The sequence below is a fragment of the Takifugu rubripes genome, chromosome 22 (genome assembly GCF_901000725.2).
Source record: "Takifugu rubripes chromosome 22, fTakRub1.2, whole genome shotgun sequence".
In the NCBI taxonomy this organism is placed as follows: domain Eukaryota; kingdom Metazoa; phylum Chordata; class Actinopteri; order Tetraodontiformes; family Tetraodontidae; genus Takifugu; species Takifugu rubripes.
Window position 1 is genome coordinate 15,249,063 of NC_042306.1, and position 21,216 is coordinate 15,270,278.

At 57.4% G+C, this 21,216-nt stretch overlaps 1 protein-coding gene across 3 annotated transcripts in view; it reads right to left on the reverse strand.

Annotated features, from left to right (window-relative positions):
• Positions 1-20,189, reverse strand: part of kcnq3 (potassium voltage-gated channel, KQT-like subfamily, member 3) — a 20,984-nt gene extending 795 nt beyond the window's left edge. The window contains exons 1-16 of one of the 3 annotated variants that reach the window (XM_029831624.1): positions 20,017-20,189; positions 19,247-19,690; positions 8,303-8,393; positions 7,994-8,120; positions 7,746-7,918; positions 7,489-7,662; positions 7,283-7,393; positions 7,083-7,178; positions 6,923-7,017; positions 6,476-6,502; positions 4,419-4,609; positions 4,221-4,326; positions 1,832-1,963; positions 1,665-1,760; positions 1,507-1,594; positions 1-1,433 (exon numbers count right to left, since the gene is read on the reverse strand). The exon at positions 1-1,433 is cut by the window's left edge and continues 795 nt beyond it. In XM_029831624.1, the coding sequence (XP_029687484.1) occupies positions 810-1,433; positions 1,507-1,594; positions 1,665-1,760; positions 1,832-1,963; positions 4,221-4,326; positions 4,419-4,609; positions 6,476-6,502; positions 6,923-7,017; positions 7,083-7,178; positions 7,283-7,393; positions 7,489-7,662; positions 7,746-7,918; positions 7,994-8,120; positions 8,303-8,393; positions 19,247-19,557 (2,442 nt within the window). In that variant the 5' untranslated portion in view covers positions 19,558-19,690; positions 20,017-20,189 and the 3' untranslated portion in view covers positions 1-809. Of the gene's footprint in view, positions 1,434-1,506; positions 1,595-1,664; positions 1,761-1,831; positions 1,964-4,220; positions 4,327-4,418; positions 4,610-6,475; positions 6,503-6,922; positions 7,018-7,082; positions 7,179-7,282; positions 7,394-7,488; positions 7,663-7,745; positions 7,919-7,993; positions 8,121-8,302; positions 8,394-19,246; positions 19,691-19,907 lie in introns of all 3 variants that reach the window. The other 2 variants (XM_029831625.1, XM_029831626.1) reach the window with 2 other exon arrangements.
• Positions 20,190-21,216: the final 1,027 nt, after the last annotated feature.

Genomic DNA, 21,216 nt, shown 5'->3' on the forward strand with positions numbered 1-21,216 from the left:
TTTTTCATGTTCCTGTCTGGTTCCCTGACGGCGGTCTTACCTGCTCACGCCCAGGTGAGTTCAGGCGCCAGCAGCCGTGAAGTTTAGTGTTTCTGACTGAACAAACTGTCCATTTGTGTGTTTACGTGGACAGAAGTGAAGAGCACAGTGGTGAGAGGACAGTCAACACACACACACCCTGTTCTTCTATCCCTGTGAGGACATGACCGCCAGTCTGAACGCACAAACACACCTTTGACCTTGTGAGGACAAAACCTCGCGTTGCTAATCAATGTAGCACGGACAAGAACACACACACACACACACACACACACACACACACACACACACAGAAGACGAGGTCGTGCGTCCGACCTCTGTCCTCGTCCTCGTGGACGGCGTCCCCCCTCCCTTCAGTGCTGCATCGTCATGCACAACATGCACAAATAAAAGAAAGGCTGATATAAAAACCTGTTCCAAAATGGCGGCACAGCGAGGCCCCGCCCACTTCCTGGAGCTGTTCTACTCTAGAGTCACATGCTTCCATGCAGCGCGTGGCTTTGCAGCGGTAAAGCTTTCAGGTGTATATGGCGCTAACGTTAGCTAAGATGCACTGTACAGAGTCTAACTTTACACACGATCTGCGTCCTCGTTGCCGTGGCGCCCCGAGCAGATGGCGAGCGCTGGATGAGGTCATCGGCGAGATCCAGTAGACCCGCCCCTCCTCTAAATGTTTTGGCTAGGAGCCGTGACCTCACCCAGACCGACGTGTCCAGAGGTGGACGCTGGCTCTTTACCAGGTGCTGTACCTTTCTCTGTGGCCACGCCTCTCAGGGGGGTGTGGCCCACACACTTTCACCAAAACCCTCCCCTGTAGAGGACAGTGGGAGGGGCCCGCCACTGGGCGTGAACGGGTCCGTGTCCGTGTCCGTCTCGCCCTCAGCAAGGTGGCTCGCTTTCGGTCTCGTCCAGCCGGCGTCCCCGGACGCGACGGCGGCGCCCGCGGACAGCTCGTGGCCCTCCTCGCCGTCCCGCTCCCCGGAGATGCTGAAGCCGCTGGGAGAGCGCTCCAGTTCCTCGTGGTTGACTGAGAGCATGGACAGAGGCGTGTCAGCCCCCCGCCCCCCCGTGGTCCTCCCCGGACCCTCCGACAGGTCCTGCAGCGAGCTGATGGGCAGCACAGTCGGGCGCTCCGTGTAGGTGGGGATGGCAGCCAGAGGGTGGCGCTGCGGGCCGCCGCCGGGCCGGCTCACCTCCCCCACGGGCACCTGGTACGCCAGGTGTGGGAACCCCTCAGCGTAGTTGAGGAACACTCGCCGTATCTCGCCATTTCCTGTTGGGTGACACGCCTCCAAGGTCATGTGGGCGGTGCCGACCGAGTCCACCTGCAGGTGCTCCGTGTGCTGGATGTGCATGTCGACCAGGAAGTCCAGCTTCTTCTCCATGTCCTCCACCTGAGACACAGACCGCAGCAGGTTTCCCTAGTTGCCATGGTAACCTCCACCTTCAGGGTTGAGATGGACCTACCTGCCTCTCCACCCTGACAAATCTACCCATCATGCTTTGGTCCTCAGCATCCGGCATGGAAGCAGCTTTGGGAAGGAAGGGCTCGTGCCTGGAACAGCAGAGCAGAGAGGTGTAACACACAGAGACACACAGGTGAGGCACAGGTGCGTGGTCCCTACCTGGGGGACTGGCTGGACGGGTACGTGAAGGGAGGCTTCTGGCTCTTCTTCTGTTTGGGGGTGAGGGGGGGTCCGGGGGCGAGGATCATGTCGATCCTTGAGGGAAGAGAAAGATGTGAGTAGTCAGGAGGAGGTGTGGCCAGAGTGGGCAGGTGTGTGGAGCCCACCTGGTCTGCAGGTACTTGATCCTGCAGAGCATGTCCAGGTGTCCAGCAGAGTACTGCTCAATCACGTCCTTCACATCATAAGGCCTCAGCGTCTCCTTGAAACGCTTCTTGTTCAGGAGGAACTGCATGATCCTGCAACACAGGTAGGAGGAACGTCTGCAGAGATGGATGGATGAGGGATGGATGAGGGATGGATGAGGGGTGGATGAGGGATGGGTGAGGGATGGATGGATGAGGGGTGGATGAGGGATGGATGGATGAGGGATGGATGAGGGGTGGATGGATGAGGGATGGATGGATGAGGGGTGGATGAGGGATGGATGAGGGATGGATGAGGGATGGATGAGGGATGGGTGAGGGATGGATGAGGGATGGGTGAGGGATGGATGGATGAGGGGTGGATGGATGAGGGATGGATGGATGAGGGGTGGATGAGGGATGGATGAGGGATGGATGGATGAGGGATGGATGGATGAGGGGTGGATGAGGGATGGATGAGGGATGGATGGATGAGGGATGGATGGATGACGGATGGATGAGGGGTGGATGGTTGAGGGATGGATGAGGGATGGATGAGGGATGGGTGAGGGATGGATGGATGAGGGATGGGTGAGGGATGGATGGATGAGGGATGGATGAGGGATGGATGAGGGATGGGTGAGGGATGGATGGATGAGGGATGGATGAGGGATGGATGGATGAGGGATGGATGGATGAGGGGTGGATGAGGGATGGATGAGGGATGGATGGATGAGGGATGGATGGATGAGGGATGGATGGATGAGGGGTGGATGAGGGATGGATGAGGGATGGATGGATGAGGGATGGATGGATGAGGGGTGGATGAGGGATGGATGAGGGATGGATGGATGAGGGATGGATGGATGACGGATGGATGAGGGGTGGATGGTTGAGGGATGGATGAGGGATGGATGAGGGATGGGTGAGGGATGGATGGATGAGGGATGGGTGAGGGATGGATGGATGAGGGATGGATGAGGGATGGATGAGGGATGGGTGAGGGATGGATGGATGAGGGATGGATGAGGGATGGATGGATGAGGGATGGATGAGGGATGGATGAGGGATGGATGAGGGATGGATGGATGAGGGATGGATGAGGGATGGATGAGGGATGGATGAGGGATGGATGGATGATGGATGAGGGATGGATGAGGGATGGATGATGGATGAGGGATGGATGAGGGATGGATGGATGAGGGATGGATGAGGGATGGATGAGGGATGGATGATGGATGGATGATGGATGAGGGATGGATGAGGGATGGATGAGGGATGGGTGAGGGATGGATGAGGGATGGATGGATGATGGATGAGGGATGGATGAGGGATGGATGAGGGATGGATGGATGAGGGATGGATGGATGAGGGATGGATGAGGGATGGATGAGGGGTGGATGAGGGATGGGTGAGGGATGGATGGATGAGGGATGGATGAGGGATGGATGGATGAGGGGATGGATGGATGACGGATGGATGAGGGGTGGATGAGGATGGATGAGGGATGGATGGTGAGGGATGGATGAGGGATGGATGGATGAGGGTGGATGAGGGGTGGATGGAGAGGATGGATGGATGAGGGATGGATGAGGGATGGATGAGGGATGGATGGATGAGGGATGGATGAGGGATGGATGGATGAGGGATGGATGAGGGGTGGATGGATGACGGATGGATGAGGGGTGGATGAGGGATGGATGGATGAGGGATGGATGGGTGAGGGATGGATGGGTGAGGGGTGGATGAGGGATGGATGAGGGATGGATGAGGATGGGTGAGGGATGGATGAGGGATGGATGAGGAGGATTGATGGGATGAGGATGATGGATGAGGGATGGATGATGGATGAGGGATGGATGAGGGATGGATGGAGGGATGGATGAGGGATGGATGAGGGATGGATGGATGAGGGATGGATGAGGGATGGATGAGGGATGGATGAGGGATGGATGAGGGATGGATGAGGATGGATGAGGGATGGATGGATGAGGGATGGATGAGGGATGGATGAGGGATGGATGGATGAGGGATGGATGAGGGATGGATGAGGGATGGATGAGGGATGGATGAGGGATGGATGGATGAGGGATGGATGAGGGATGGATGGATGAGGGATGGATGGATGAGGGATGGATGAGGGATGGATGAGGGATGGATGATGGATGGATGAGGGATGGATGATGGATGGATGAGGGATGGATGGATGAGGGATGGATGGATGAGGGATGGATGAGGGATGGATGAGGGATGGATGATGGATGGATGAGGGATGGATGAGGGATGGATGAGGGATGGATGGATGAGGATGGATGAGGGATGGATGATGGATGAGGGATGGATGAGGGATGGATGAGGGATGCCTGCTGACCTCACTGCCCTGATGAGCAGCTTCAGCGTGGGGATCATGTCCTCCATCAGGAGCTCTGGAGGGAAGCCTCGCTCCTCGGGGGGGGGCTCAGTGGGGGCTCCAGGATCTGAGGAGGAGCAGAGTGAGGAGGTGAGGAGGTGAGGAGGTGAGGAAGTGTGTGAGGAGGTGTGTGAGGAGGTGTGTGAGGAGGCGAGGGACCTTCCGAGCTCTGCCGGAGCGTGTAGGCCCTCATGCGGAAGGCGGTGCGGAGACGTTCGCGGTTGCTGAAGCCGGCAGCTCTGGACGGACTCTCCTCGATGGCGTCGCCGGTCCCCGTCAGCTTCCTGCCTCCCACCGGCGGCGGCCGCGTGCTGGGCAGGCGGACGCGCTCCAGGATGCTCAGCTTCTGGCTGAAATGACAGGAAATGAAAAGTATTTCTGGAGGACCCAGGATCTGAGCTCTTCGGACCCTCCGGCTCTGCAGGAGGAACCTCAGAACCGTCTGATCGGGCCTTTGTGGAGACTTTGGCAGCTCCCAGCCAGGAGCACTCTGGGTAAAAGGAGACGCCTGTGAGAGGCGAGCAGAGCGGGAACCAGAGCCCAGAGCAGGTCCCTGGGGAACAGGACCAGGCTCTGGGAGAGGCCACCTCGGGGGACAGGGGACGCCGCAGGTAAAGAGCAGAAACCTGACTCCAGCCAAATGGAGCCAAACTAGGACAAACGCTCCGATTCACCTGAGGCTGCAGAGCCATGAGAAGCTAACGCTAAGCTAAGGTGTGAGCACACAGGTGAAGCACAGGTGAAGCCTCCACACAGCTCCATCACTCTCTGCTCTTAGCTGAGTAACCTAAGCCAGCGGCGTGATGGCGTCGCCATGGTGACGCCGTCAGGCGTCGGAGCAGAACGTGTAATGAGCCCAGATTAGAACTCTGATCTTCTGTCCTGTGACCAGCGGCTCAGATGCAGAACTTCCTGTCGTTCATGTGTGAAAGCAACATGTGGCTACATTAGCGTCAGGTGAGGGCGCCACCTGCTGCCACCTGCTGCCACCTGCTGCCACCTGCTGCCACCTGCTGCCACCTGCTGCCACCTGCTGCCACCTGACGCCACCTGCTGCCACCTGCTGCCACCTGCTGCCACCTGCTGCCACCTGACGCCACCTGACGCCACCTGACGGCACCTGCTGCCACCTGCTGCCACCTGCTGCCACCTGACGCCACCTGCTGCCACCTGACGCCACCTGCTGCCACCTGCTGCCACCTGCTGCCACCTGACGCCACCTGACGCCACCTGCTGCCACCTGCTGCCACCTGCTGCCACCTGCTGCCACCTGACGCCACCTGACGGCACCTGCTGCCACCTGCTGCCACCTGCTGCCACCTGCTGCCACCTGACGCCACCTGACGCCACCTGCTGCCACCTGCTGCCACCTGACGCCACCTGACGCCACCTGACGCCACCTGACGCCACCTGACGCCACCTGCTGCCACCTGCTGCCACCTGACGCCACCTGACGCCACCTGCTGCCACCTGCTGCCACCTGCTGCCACCTGACGCCACCCTGACGCCACCTGACGCCACCTGACGCCACCTGACGGCGCCTGACGGCACCCTGACGCCACCTGACGCCACCTGACGCCACCTGACGCCACCTGACGCCACCTGACGCCACCTGACGCCACCCTGACGCCACCTGACGCTACCCTGACGCCACCTGACGCCACCCTGCTGCCACCTGACGCCACCTGCTGCCACCTGACGCCACCTGCTGCCACCTGACGCTACCCTGACGCCACCTGACGCCACCTGACGCCACCCTGACGCCACCTGCTGCCACCTGACGCCACCTGCTGCCACCTGACGCTACCCTGACGCCACCTGACGCCACCTGACGCCACCTGACGCCACCTGACGCTACCCTGACGCCACCCTGACGCCACCTGACGCTACCCTGACGCCACCTGACGGCACCCTGACGCCACCTGACGCCACCTGCTGCCACCTGACGCCACCTGCTGCCACCTGACGCTACCCTGACGCCACCTGACGCCACCCTGACGCTACCTGACGCCACCTGACGCCACCTGACGCTACCTGACGCCACCCTGACGCCACCTGACGCCACCTGACGCCACCCTGACGCTACCCTGACGCCACCTGACGCCACCTGACGCCACCTGACGCCACCTGCTGCCACCTGACGCCACCTGACGCCACCATGGCGCCACCATGGCGCCACCATGGCGTGCTTGCTGCTGATGTCATGAACATCTCACCTCGCCATGACCTCCAACTGTTCCTTCCTGTGGAGACAGAGAAACACCCATCAACCTACAGACGGCGCTCGTGGCGCTAACCTGCGTTTAGCTTTAGCATCATTAGCTCAGAGGACCGATGACAGAAGCAGCTTCTGGAGATCAGAACCTCCCTCTGTTCTCAGGAATATTTATCATCTGTAGCCGTTCACAGCCCAGATCTGCTCCTGGGAGATTCGTGCACACGTGCACACCTGTTCTACCTGTTCAGCATCCAGGTTTCCATGGAAACCACAGGTTAAAGACGCGCATGCAAGGCTGAAGGAACTGAAGGTTTGGACAGACGTCATGACTGGTAGAAGGTAGGAGCGCTGCAGCAAACCACGACAAACACAATTCATCTCCAGAAACGTGCACGTGCACGTGGTCCTGCGCACGTGTGTGTGTATTTCTGTGTGTGTGTTTTACCTGAAACAGGGAAGTGAAATGACGGTTTCATAAAACCTCCATGTGGCGATCAGGTCGTCCCTGACGGGGTTGGTGGAGTAATATCTCCAGGCAGACTGGAGGAGAGCAGCAGGGGTCAGAGGTCAGAGGTCAGAGGTCAGCTGAAGCTGCTGCTGCTCACCTGGATCAGGCCGGCTGCCGGGTGTCTGCGCTTCTCAAAGTGCTTCTGTCGGTGCTGCTCCTGGACCTTCAGGGCCAGACCAGAGCCCAGGATCCCCTGCAGACACAACAGGGTCAGGGTCAGGGTCAGGGTCAGGGTCAGGGTCAGGGTCAGCAGCAGGGCGACGGCCCGAACGTGCACGTGTCGGCGGGAGCACCCACTGCTGGCAGGGCGAAGAAGGACACGCCGATGAGGGCGAACATGCCGGCCAGCAGGCGCCCCGCCCAGGTCTTGGGGGTTTTGTCCCCGTAGCCGATGGTGGTCAGCGTGATCTGCAGACAGGAGCGCCCGGGTCAGAGGTCACGTCCTCCCGGCCAGGACGTGACCTCTGACCTCTGCTTCTTCAGCAGATTCCCCGGGTACGTACCAGCCCCCACCACAGAGCATCGGCGTAGGTGTCGAAGTCCTGTGTTTTGGGCTGAGCCGTCGGGTTCTCCGGGTCGGACACGTCCATGGAGACGTCGTCCTTCTCCACCAGGTAGACCAGGAAGGAGGCCAGGATCAGCGACAGGAAGCCGATGTACCAGGCTGTGATCAGCTCCTGCGGGAGGTCACAGCAGGAGGTCAGACCCGGGGGGGGGGCAGCCCGGAGCCGGTTCTGGTGTTGCCCGTGTGAGCTCCTACCTTGCTGTGGGCGTAGATGGCCGAGCCCAGCAGCTTCCAGGTGCCCCCCCGGCGGTCCATCCGGAGCATCCGCAGGATCTGCAGGAAGCGGAGGCTGCGCAGCGACGTGGCCAACACATTCCCTTGGTTCCGCACGGCGACCACGGGCACGGAGGCGATGAGCACGAAGATGTCTGACAGAACCAGAACCCAGATCAGGAGTCTTACCGAGCCGGCCCTGCGGGCCCGCGTCCTGCTGCTGCTCTCACCTAGGACGCAGAGCGGCTTGCGGGCGAACTGCAGCCTCCCCCTCCAGCCTTTGTAGCGGCAGCGGCAGCCGGCGGCCCAGATCCTCAGAGCAAACTCCGCCCCAAAGATGAAGATGGCGAAGGTTTCCTGAGCCACACAGGAACATCACACTTCCTGTTCAGCAGCTCCCAGTTCCCCCCAATTCCTCCCAGTTCCTCCCAGTTCCCCCCAGTTCCTCCCAATTCCCCCCAGTTCCTCCCAGTTCCCCCCAATTCCTCCCAATTCCCCCCAGTTCCTCCCAGTTCCCCCCAGAGAATTCCCAGTCCTACCAGTATGACCAGCCAGTGAGCCGACACCTTCTCGTGTTCCTTGAACGTGGTCAGAATGGCCAGAATCAAACACCCGAGGACGATCAAAAACCTGTTAAACACACACTCACACACACACGCGCGCACACACACACACACACACACACACACACACACACACACACACACACACACACACACAGGATATGAAACAGAAGATAATCAGACCTGTTCATCATTTATATCTATTTATTTAAATAGGAATTCAAAGTGATCCGTTTTAATTTATGAATTAAAATCCAACATTGGATCAATAAAAGGTGAGTAAAACCGGACCACGTGACACCCGGCCAGCAGGTGGCGCTATAACACAGCGGCGGGATTTTGACTCCCTTTGATCCTCGAAACGTCCCTTTACTGTCGTAACACTATATTATTATTGTTATTATTATTATTGTTGTTATTATTATTATTACAATCTTAATACTGAGACACATTCATGAACACGAACACTTTGATGTTACCACAACATTAATATGAGAATCGGTGTTTTGTTTTCTCTCTGTGACCATGAAGATCCGGTTCAGGGAGAATTTTCCTGAATTTTCCGGGACGTCAACAGACGCCTCGTTTCCCAGCATGCACCTGGGCCGGCTCCCACAGACCAAAGCACTCCTGTCCTCACACGAGCGCTGCTCTCGTACCTGTTCTAGCTCCGCCCATTTTGTCAAGTATGCACCACAGGAACTCTGTATCCCACAATGCATTTCAGCTCAGCCAATAAGAAGCAGGCGTCCTCGTCTGTGCCTGCGCTGCCCCCTGGACACAGGAAGTAGCTTCAGCTACGTTACAGGTCGCCCTCTGGTGGACATGAGCAGCACTGACCCAGAGTCAGTCACATGGTACAGAATCTCCCCCCTCATTGGCTGATTGATCGATTGGTTGATTGACGGGACGATCGACGTTTTCCCGGCAGATGTTTGGAGCAGAGTCCAGAAGTGCTGCAACAACCTAAACAACATGAATATTTTACAGAGGACGATCCATAATTCACCAGGAGGAAACCATGCGGCGCTGCTTCCTGTCCAACCGGACGGAGCGGCCACATCACATTAGCAGCAGGAGACTCCTCCCACCTCAGGGGTCACCGACCTTTAGGACTCCAGCGCAGGTAAAGGTCATGTGACCACCTGTAATTCCCCAACAACCAATGAAAGAAAGAGACAATGATGCAACTCTGACACAGTCAGAGCTGAAATGACTGGTTCTACTGGGGCAGAGAGGGTAGCTAACTGGTTCTACTGGGACAGAGAGGGTAGCTAACTGGTTCTACTGGGACAGAGAGGGTAGCTAACTGGTTCTACTGGGACAGAGAGGGTAGCTAACTGGTTCTACTGGAGCAGAGAGGGTAGCTAACTGGTTCTACTGGGGCAGAGAGGGTAGCTAACTGGTTCTACTGGAGCAGAGAGGGTAGCTAACTGGTTCTACTGGGGGTTATTTTAATCATACAATTTAATGAGAACCTTTTTTGAACACAGACAATCCCTGACAAACTCTCTCTCCCTCTGTAACCCCCCTACACACACACTCACACACACACACACACACTCACACACTCACACACACACACACTCACACACTCACACACACACTCACACACACCACACTCACACACACACACTCACACACACACACACACACACACACACACACGTACATAAACTGGGATTATTTACTGGTGGCAGCCTGTCAGGTTGAGGTGTAATTTTCCCTCAACACAGTCTGTCAGGCTACATCAGGCTCCTCCCCTGGGTGTGGCCTCTCAGGCTGACAGGAGGTCAGATTTGCTAGCGTTAGCGGATCCCCACAGGAAGCTGTGCTGGGATGATGGATTCCTCCTCCTGCCCCCCCCCTCTTGTGGGAGAGGACAGAGGATCCAGAGGTGATCTGGGATCTGCTGAGTGTGCAGTGTTTGACAGATTTACCTCCTCCCACTGTTCCCAGCGCGACAGCTGACAGCTTCACTGGTTCATCGCTCACTTCCTGTGAAGGATTAGCCAAACCTGGATGATGCTGCAGGATGTTCTGTCCTCCAGAACAGAGGAACGTGTTCTCCACCCCCGTCAGAACCACCTGAGACTATTGAGGCTCAGAGCTGAAGGCTAATGTAGCTTTAGCAGTTAGCTGTGCTGCTAACACGCTTCATCTCCTACAAATGTTCCCGTGACAACCAGAACCCTTCAGCTGTAAGCTAACAGCGCTACACAGTGTGTGTGTGTGTGTGTGTGTGTGTGTGTGTGTGTGTGTGTGTGTGAGACTGACATGTAATTAAAGGAACTGATGAGATTGATTAGAGCCAATCATGGAATAAACTCACACATGAAACAGCCAATCAAAATGATCAAAGTGATCAGCTGACTTCACAGATCAATAAGGGTCTTTTAATCACCACAGCAAAGACTCATGGGAGTTCAGACTGGGGCAGAGAGGGTAGCTAACTGGTACTACTGGGGCAGAGAGGGTAGCTAACTGGTTCTACTGGGGCAGAGAGGGTAGCTAACTGGTTCTACTGGGGCAGAGGGGGCAGCTAACTGGTTCTACTGGGGCAGAGAGGGTAGCTAACTGGTACTACTGGGGCAGAGAGGGTAGCTAACTGGTTCTACTGGGACAGAGAGGGTAGCTAACTGGTTCTACTGGGGCAGAGAGGGTAGCTAACTGGTTCTACTGGGGCACAGAGGGCAGATAACTGGTTCTACTGGGACAGAGGGGGCAGATAGCTGGTCTACTGGGGCAGAGAGGGTAGCTAACTGGTTCTACTGGGGCAGAGAGGGTAGCTAACTGGTTCTACTGGGGCAGAGAGGGCAGATAACTGGTCTACTGGGGCAGAGGGGGCAGATAGCTGGTCTACTGGGGCAGAGGGGGCAGATAGCTGGTCTACTGGGGCAGAGGGGGCAGATAACTGGTCTACTGGGGCAGAGGGGGCAGATAACTGGTCTACTGGGGCAGAGGGGGCAGATAGCTGGTCTACTGGGGCAGAGGGGGCTGTAGTGAGCATCCGTGTGTGTTTGCTTCACTCGTCTCTGAAGCTGTGAAACGCCGGCGCCGTTTCCTGCTGAAGTGCGAGCGTGTCAGCGACGCCGTCTGTGAACTGTGAAGCGGTTTCATCCTGACACGTGATTGGACGGATTTGTTTTTAGCTTTATCATCAACAACCGATGTTTGTTTATGGGAGGGGGTGTGGCCACCAGTATCAGACCATCAGAAAAGCTCAGAGCGTCGTGGGGGGCGGGGCTTAAGGAGCGTTGTGATTTGTGTGTGGTCACGTGACGCGTGCTGCTTCAGCGCTAAGCTGCAGTGACATGCATTGTTTGTTACCATGGAAACAGGTGCACAATGGAATAACTGCCCGTCAGACATGTCAGCGATAACGCACGGGTACCTTGTCTATGCGTGTTTCCATGGCAACACGCCACAGGACAGCGGGGTTGAAGGTGTGACGTGATTGGTCGAGCCTGAGCTGATTGATCTTTAAGTGTTCACGTCAGGATCCATCACATGTTCAGCGGTTGTGTTCTGGTCGGAGGGTTCTGGTGGATCAGCAGACTGGATCGCCCCGATCCCCGAGGCTCCGCCCCCAACACAAGAGCACACATGTGAGGCTCCAGGAAGCCCCTGTGTGTCTGCCTGGGAAACCCCAGCAGGATGAAATCATCAACATCGTCCCAACAGCGCTGCTGCGTTTCCATGGAGACCAGCTTCTGCTGCACTCCAGGTAACAAAGCTGACTGGTCCCGCTGAAACAGCAGGAAGCAGACCCGCCTGGTTGTTCTGAACGGCTGCTGTCAGGGTCCACACGGGCCTCACGCCTCATTGAGTGGGGCCATTAGGCGCCGTGTCCGACCCGTCAACGTAAGAGGTTCCTGAAGCCCATCGATCGCTAGAAGCAGGAAGTTATTAGGGACCAGCTGACAGGAAGTAAACAGGACCTGCTGGCGTGGCGGAGGGGAACCACAGAACCATCTAAATCCACATCAGGAATGATGTAAAACAGCCTGAGTGGATTTTCCCACCCTCTCCGGGGTCTGTGAACGCCTCACAGCCTCCTTCATCATGGTCTTCACTCTGACCTCCATCGTCCTCCTGCATCACCCCCGGGAGGACCACCAGCAGCAGCACACGGGCCCACCGGGCCCCCGACACCACTCAGGCTCACAGGTTTAGTCGGAGCTGTTCTGTTGGGTCAGACCGGCTCTGCTGACGTCAGACGGGCTGCAGGATCATCGATGGGGGATTGTGGGAATTGTCGTGACAGCAGACTCTGACTCATCTGCAGCTCGGTTCCTCCGACGGTTCTGCTGCTCCTGATGGTGCACAGAGCAGAACCAGAGCTCCTGTCAGCTCCACAGGAGCCTACACGGATCCCAGATCAGCTCCGATGGCTCCGATGGTCGAACGCCCGTTAAATCTTCTCCAGAATGAAAACAGGAAACCTCTCGTTAGCATTGTTAGCTTATGTCAGCATGTGTCAGCAGCAGGATTCTGTCCCTGGACTCTGTCTGCCAGGCTTCGCTGTGGCTCTCCAACTGTCGTTAAACACTAATTTAATGAGGTGGAAAAGGCCTGCGTGCATTAATGAGCTCTGCCGGTCTCTGAAGAGCTTCAAACAGAAGCTGAGTCTCCTGCTGTGGTCACATGGTCACATGGAAGCTGGCAGATGTTTGGAGCAGAGTCCAGAGCAGGACGGACGCCGCCCGCCGGCCTCGCTGCCACCGATGTAATTAACCAAGGTCACTTTCTGCCAGTTAATTAGTGAAGCTGGAACTTCTGCCTCCGGCCTCCAGAGGTCGCCCTGCCGAGCTTCATTAGCAGCTGAAAGTTTTCCTAACGAGAGACGGAGGTCGGGACACACACGGAAAGTTGAGAGGAAACTTTCAGATGGAGAGTTGCTGCGTTCTGGTCAGTCCTGATGCTAGCATAGCTGACGCTGAGGCGTAGCTTTAGCATTAGCTTAGCTGTGCTGCTGCATGGATCACATGACGCGTTATGTTTCCTGTCTCATGTTGAATGTGGTCAACAAATCACACCGGGAATCGAACCAGCAACCTCAGTCACCTGCCTTAGTTGAGCACTTTTGGATGGGGTTGCCTGGCAACAGACACTTTCTGGTGTCATCCACACTCTTGCTAATCTGAGCGACCCACGATGATGCCAAATATATCCGCCTGTCAGCACCCGCGAGGAGGCGGAGCCAAAAGTTCTGTGGCGCTTTTAAGTACTTAAGCTGTTCCAACAACCAACCAGCGCGACCAGCAACCACGCCGAGAACACCCCCACCCCTCCGTCCAGAGGGGTTACCGTGGCAACAAGTCACCGGGTTTCCCTGGCAACCAGTGCAACCAGCCCGGATACCGAGGGAGCGGGGGGGCGAGAGTCAGCAAGGCGCCAGACGAGGCAGCACCAACCCCCGGACGCTCTGACCTTTGACCCCTCTCACCTGAATCCTGCTCAGTTTCTGTGTGTAACTAAAGAAACCAGAGGGAGGAGCAGGTGACAGGGGCGAGGGGGCGTGGCCTCGCTTCGACGGGACGATGGCGGCCGACCGCCGCTGCGCTGACCTTTATGACCTTTATGGACGGACCAGCCACAGACGCAGAGCAAACCGGAAAACTGTTTCACACCTGCGCAGTCAGCAGTCTGAGCGCCCCCCCGCCGTGTCCTCCAACACCCTTCAAACACCAGTAATCCCTGTTTCCATGGCGATGTGGACACCCGCTGGGTCAGGTTAGATTCGCCCTCCACTGTGAGGGCTGCAGGCGCTCTCAGCGTCCTACAGGTGTAACACGCAGCTCGTATTTCCCTCTCCGTGGACGCGTCTGTCTCCTCGCCGCGGAAACGCAACAGCCAATCAGAGTTCAGACAGTCGGGAGACGGGAAGAACGGGAAGAGCGCGTTCCGCTCCGACCTGAGGGACAGACCAGGTGGAACAGACGGTTCCATCCATGCTGGAGGATGCTGAGTCAGCTTCTGGGGGGGTCTGTCTCAACCCCCCGACCCTCCTGCACAAAGACCTGCTGCAACCGGACACCAGCCAGCTACATGCTAACATTAGCATAGCAACACGCTCCGAGCACACAGGCAGCGGTGCAACCATTCATTATGTAGCTTAGTCTGTTAGCATACCAGCAGGTGCTAATGCAATAAATCTGAAGACATTTGACTTTGTGGTGTCCAAGCTGTCCTGCTACACACACACACACACACACACACACACACACACACACACACACACAGTGTGCTCAGATTACAGAAAACTGCTGCACTGCTAATAAACAGCTAATTCATTGTTAGCACAAAGTGTGTCAGACACATGATACATGTCAGACAGTCTCACCCCCCCCCGCTACACACACACACACAGACACACACACACACACACACAGACACACACACACACAGACACACACTCTCTCACAGCCTCTGTGTCTCTGCATTCAATCTTGTTGAGAAGGAGGATGCTAATGTAGTTAGCCCTGTTAATCAGCCTGCTAATTAAGCTAAACAGCCCTGGCCGCGCCCTTAACTGCTACCGGCTTTGTGATTGGTGGAGGCAGATGTCTGTCACTGTCAACGAGGAAGCGGTTGCTGAGAAACCAGTGAGTATTAATTAACGGCTAATTAGGAGCTCAGAGATTAACTAGCTAAACTAGCTGGGGATCAGAACGCTGAGTCAACCTTCTCTCCTGGATGATCAGGTGAGGGACAGGGTGGGAGCTCTGGGGATCCTGGAGCCGTCCTGACCCAGTTTCTTCATGAATGTTCCATCACGGAGAAACAACTCATCTATTAATTATGGACTTGATTTATTTATCTGCTCCTCACTCAGGAGATTCGCCTCAGGTTCCTCCTCAGTGTCCAGCAGCTAATATTCCATTTTGCTGTTGAGGAGGTCAGAAGGACCGTTGGAACATCTGACTATCTCCATGTTCAAGGACAAACTAAAACTTCCTCCGCTTCTTTCTCAGGTTTTGTGTTTGATTTCAGACAATTTCACCCGATTCAACAATCCAGGTTCCTCCTGCAGAGAGGGACTTATTTTTACTGTTACAGGAAGTAAAAAACCACTGACAGGGTGGATGTGGACAGGCTGAAATTACAGACAGTAATGGCACACACACAGACACACACACACTCACACACACACACACACTCACACAGACACACACACACACACACACACTCACACAGACACACACACACACACACACACACACACTCACACAGACACACACACACACACACACACACACACTCACACACACACTCACACAGACACACACTCACACACACACTCACACAGACACACGCACACTCACACACACACACACTCACACACACACACACTCACACAGACACACACACACACACACACTCACACAGACACACACACACACACACTCTCACACACACACACACAGACACACACACACACACTCACACACTCACACACTCACACACACACCCTCAGCTCCTCTGTTTGATAGAAGAAAGGAATTGTGGGATCAGAGGGGGGGGTTCCCTTTACACAGACGGGTCGGGTTCCCCCCAGTAAGATCATCCTCCTGAGGGTCCGACGGCTCCACCCACACCCATCGACCGCTGTCACTGCTCAGGGTAACCATGGCGACAGACATCATGTCAGACGTCATTAGACAGATATAAACACGCAATGTTCCCATGGTCACGTGACCACATGGTCACATGACCATATGGTCCTCTAAGATAAATAAATCTAAAGTTTAGAAAGAGGAGCTGGGAGGTGCTGGAGGAGTTCGCTGATCCCGCCGAGGCTCTTCCTGCCAGCCGCCCACGGCCCCGCCCACGGACCAACCCACGGCCCCGCCCACGGCCCAACCCACGGCCCCCGCCCACGACCACAGACCCGCCCACGGACCACCCCACGACCCCGCCCACAGGCCCGCCCACGCATCACTAGGACATATTTCCTGCTGAGATAAGTGGTTTTGGACAGCTGGACACAACCTGTCAGAAATGGATGAGTCCCAGCTGGGTGGAGGATAATCACCTCCATCACCTCCATCACCTCCATCACCTCCACCACCTCCACCACCTCCACCACCTCCATCATCTCCATCACCTCCATCACCTCCACCACCTCCATCACCTCCACCACCTCCACCACCTCCACCACCTCCACCACCTCCATCACCTCCACCACCTCCACCACCTCCATCACCTCCACCACCTCCATCACCTCCACCACCCTCCACCACCTCCATCACCTCCACCATCTCCATCACCTCCATCACCTCCACCATCTCCACCACCTCCATCACCTCCACCACCTCCACCACCTCCACCATCTCCATCACCTCCATCACCTCCATCACCTCCACCACCTCCATCACCTCCACCACCTCCATCACCTCCATCACCTCCACCACCTCCACCACCTCCATCACCTCCACCACCTCCACCACCTCCACCACCTCCACCACCTCCATCACCTCCACCATCTCCATCACCTCCACCACCTCCACCACCTCCACCACCTCCATCACCTCCACCACCTCCACCACCTCCACCACCTCCACCATCTCCACCACCTCCACCACCTCCATCACCTCCACCACCTCCACCACCTCCACCACCTCCACCACCTCCACCATCTCCACCACCTCCACCACCTCCATCACCTCCACCACCTCCACCACCTCCATCACCTCCACCACCTCCACCACCTCCACCACCTCCACCATCTCCACCACCTCCACCACCTCCATCACCTCCACCACCTCCATCACCTCCACCACCTCCACCATCTCCACCACCTCCACCACCTCCATCATCTCCATCACCTCCACCACCTCCACCATCTCCACCACCTCCACCACCTCCTCTCTCACTGGCTCGGCCCGGTCTCAGTCCGGTCTCAGTCTGATTCTGGTTCTGGAACAGTTCTGCTGTCCCGTGTGCTTACAGCATAAATGTCATTTTCCTAACGACCACAACCGCCCATTAGGAACGCCGCCGCGGTTTAACGTAAACACATCGTAAACCGGGCCGACTAATAAAGACGGGAGAACCACAACAACCACAGACCCAGTTCTGCTGTTTCATTCAGCAGCTGGAGAACCTGGACCTGGTTCTACCAGAGCCAGAACCACGGCTGGATCACATGGCCGTCTCCTGCCACCACGTCGGCGTCGCAGACGTGAACGTGAAGATCAGGAGGCTCCAGAAACATGGAGCTCCGGTCCAGAACCCTGGTCCAGAACCTCAGCTCCTGGGTCCTGGGTCCTGAGCAGCAGCAGCTCCTCATCAGACCAGATTATCAACCCGAGCCCGGTTCCAGCAGTCGGCAGAATCAGACAAACGAAAGCTTTTAATTAGCGTTTGACAAGAATCTGGGCGTTTTAATTAGAGACAGAGCTGAGCTCCGGAACCACACAGACGCAGATAAACCCAGAACGTGTCCCAGAACCACCTCCTGTAGGACAGCGGTTCTGGAGCACACGTTAGCGGCCCCTGGACCGGGCTCTGGAGCTCAGAATCCCAGGATGGGGGGTGTAAGGCGAACAGCACGGCGTCAGACCAGGTGGCGTTGTGGGAGGGGCCTGCTGCCGGACCGGTCCGGCCCCCGGGACAGGGTCAAAGTTCACCACGGACGTGAGCGGTCCAAACTGCTGACGTGCACCCGCTCAGGTTTCTCTCTCTCTCTCTGTCACACATGCTCGCTCTACCTGACTCACGGCTCGGCTGCAGATCTGGTTTCACTCCTGTTGTCATGGCAACCAGCATTTTGGTACCGCTTCAGTTCTGGAGCGCTGCCGGAGCCCAGTGCATGATGGGTTCTGGGTGGTTCCGGCTGGTTTCGTGCTGCCACAGATCTGCCAGCGTGTTTCAGAACTCGGAGCAGCGCACGTGCGCGTGCACGCGCACGTGCACGCGCACGAGGCTGGAACACAACAAATCTGTCAGGAAACATCGATCTCGACGTGTTTCAGCCATAAAATGAAAAATGTCTTCGGCCGTTAATCGGATCTGAACTGAAGCTTCCTGATCCACTGCCCAGCAGAACCCATCTGACCCGCTGACGTGGCCCAGCAGAACCCATCTGACCCGCTGGTCCTAAAAGACTGACGTGGCCCAGCAGAACCCATCTGACCCGCTGGTCCTACTGACGTGGCCCAGCAGAACCCATCTGACCCGCTGACGTGGCCCAGCAGAACCCATCTGACCCGCTGGTCCTAAAAGACTGACGTGGCCCAGCAGAACCCATCTGACCTGCTGGTCCTAAAAGACTGACGTGGCCCAGCAGAACCCATCTGACCCGCTGGTCCTAAAAGACTGACGTGGCCCAGCAGAACCCATCTGACCCGCTGGTCCTACTGACGTGGCCCAGCAGAACCCATCTGACCTGCTGGTCCTAAAAGACTGACGTGGCCCAGCAGAACCCATCTGACCCGCTGGTCCTAAAAGACTGACGTGGCCCAGCAGAACCCATCTGACCCGCTGGTCCTACTGACGTGGCCCAGCAGAACCCATCTGACCTGCTGGTCCTAAAAGACTGACGTGGCTCAGCAGAACCCATCTGACCCGCTGGTCCTACTGACGTGGCCCAGCAGGAACCTTTATGTTTGAGCGTCAGTCAGCAGCACCGTCGGGAGGGTCCAGAGGTTCGGCTCAGCTGGATCCAGCCCATAATGCACCTGCACACCGACACGCTTCGGCACGGACCACGGATCAGCCCGATGACGTCACCGACACTAAAGTTTAACTCTGCTGAAGTTGGACCGGCCGCGTCCGTCCCGACGCAGGTGGGGTTCACCTGCGTGACTCCGCTGTTTTAATCGGTGCGTCATTCTAGAACAAACCCGGTCGGAAGCGTTCAGAACCTCGCGGCTCCAGCGCAGAGACACCCGGACCGGAACATCAGGTACTCACACGAACGCGTGGTAGAGCAGAGCCCAGCCCCGCGGCCTCTCCAGCGCGTCGTAGATCAGGTTCTGGACCCTCCTCTGCAGGACGTGGTTCCGCTTGGCCGGCCGGCTGCAGCTCCGGGGGGTCTTGGCCAGCAGCCCGATGCCGATGCCCTGGGAGCCGCGCTTGTAGCCGTCCCGGCCGTGCACGAGCAGCAGGGCGCCATCCTTGTCCACCCCTCCGGCACTTTGGTCCAGCAGGTCCGCGGGGGGAGCTCCCGAGCTCTTCTTCTGCTCCTCCGAGCCGCTAGCAGCGGTTCTGGACCGGAGCCCCATGGTCAGCGCTGGATGCCCGGCGTGGGCAGCATGCCATGATCCGGGCGCTGGTTCCGAAAACACCCCCCGCCCAAAAAAGCCTCCTTCAGCCGCGGGTCACCTAAGGATGCGGCGCGCGGAGCTGCTGAGGAATCTGACGGGAAGAGAAGAGCAGGAAGGAGGGATGAGGAGGGAGGAGGGAGGAGGGAGCGCACGGAGACACAAAGCATGCGCACGGAACGCACAAACATCCCCGCGCCCGCACAATCACGCACGATCACGCAGCGTGTTTGGCGGCGCTCAACGCAAAGTGGGGGAACTCGGTCCAGGACCCGGAGAACCGGGAAATGGGGCTCTGCTCACGCCATTACCTGTCAATCAATCCACCAGAGCGGGGGCACACGCGCACGCACACGCACGCCACAGACAAAGAGCCTCCTCGCACACTGCAGACACAAACCTCCCCCGCCGACCACCTACCGCCACGGACACGCGCATGGTCGCGTTGCGGGGCTTCCAGCCTCGATCCACCTGCAGAGGCTGCTCCGAGGATGAGGAGGAGGATGAAGATGCGGAAGATGAGTGTTGGAGGAGCGGCAGCAGAGACGGACACGAGCCGGAGCACCGAGTCGGCGCGGTTACAACGTGCGCGCACACGTGCCACATCGCGCACACCTGCACGTCCGTACGAGTCGCTTCCTACAGAGCAGAAGTCGGGCCCGGATGTTCAACATTCAGTGGTTCCGAAGTTCTGCTCTGTCACACATTGGTCCCTCCACCGTCCTCCTGAGAGGACAAACACACAACCGGAACCGGCTCACGCACACGCACACACATGCACGAGAACCTCGGCGTTCCCTTTAGGGGTTTGGATCGGACTCACCTCTAATGGTTAATCTGAGTAAAAGTAGGAAAGAGGCGACTCCAGGCAGGAGGGAGTGGGTCAGAACCTCAGGTGGTCACCTGGACAGGTGAGCTGGACAGGTGGTCACCAGGACAGGTGAGCTGGACAGGTGGTCACCTGGACAGGTGAGCTGGACAGGTGACCAGGGCAGGTGGTCACCTGGACAGGTGAGCTGGACAGGTGACCAGGACAGGTGACCAGGGCAGGTGGCCTGGACAGGTGAGCTGGACAGGTGAGCTGGACAGGTGACCAGAGCAGGTGAGCTGGACAGGTGACCAGGGCAGGTGGTCACCTGGACAGGTGAGCTGGACAGGTGACCAGGACAGGTGGCCTGGACAGGTGGCCTGGACAGGTGAGCTGGACAGGTGACCTGGACAGGTGGTCACCAGGACAGGTGACCAGGACAGGTGAGCTGGGCAGGTGACCAGAGCAGGTGACCAGGACAGGTGACCTGGACAGGTGAGCTGGACAGGTGGCCTGGACAGGTGACCAGGACAGGTGACCAGGACAGGTGACCAGGACAGGTGGCCTGGACAGGTGACCAGAGCAGGTGGCCTGGACAGGTGAGCTGTCCCTCACAGGACTGGCTGAGCCAGCCCTCCAGCCAGTCAGCTGAGAGCCCAGTGATGGACATGAAGATGGAGGATGAGGAGAGCAGCACCAGATTGATGGAGCTCTGTGGTCACTACGGGACGTCGGGCCGCCGCTGACGGATGAGGACGGTCGATGAGCGTCCACGCTGGCGCCCATTCATCATGCGGGTCACGTCTCCCCAG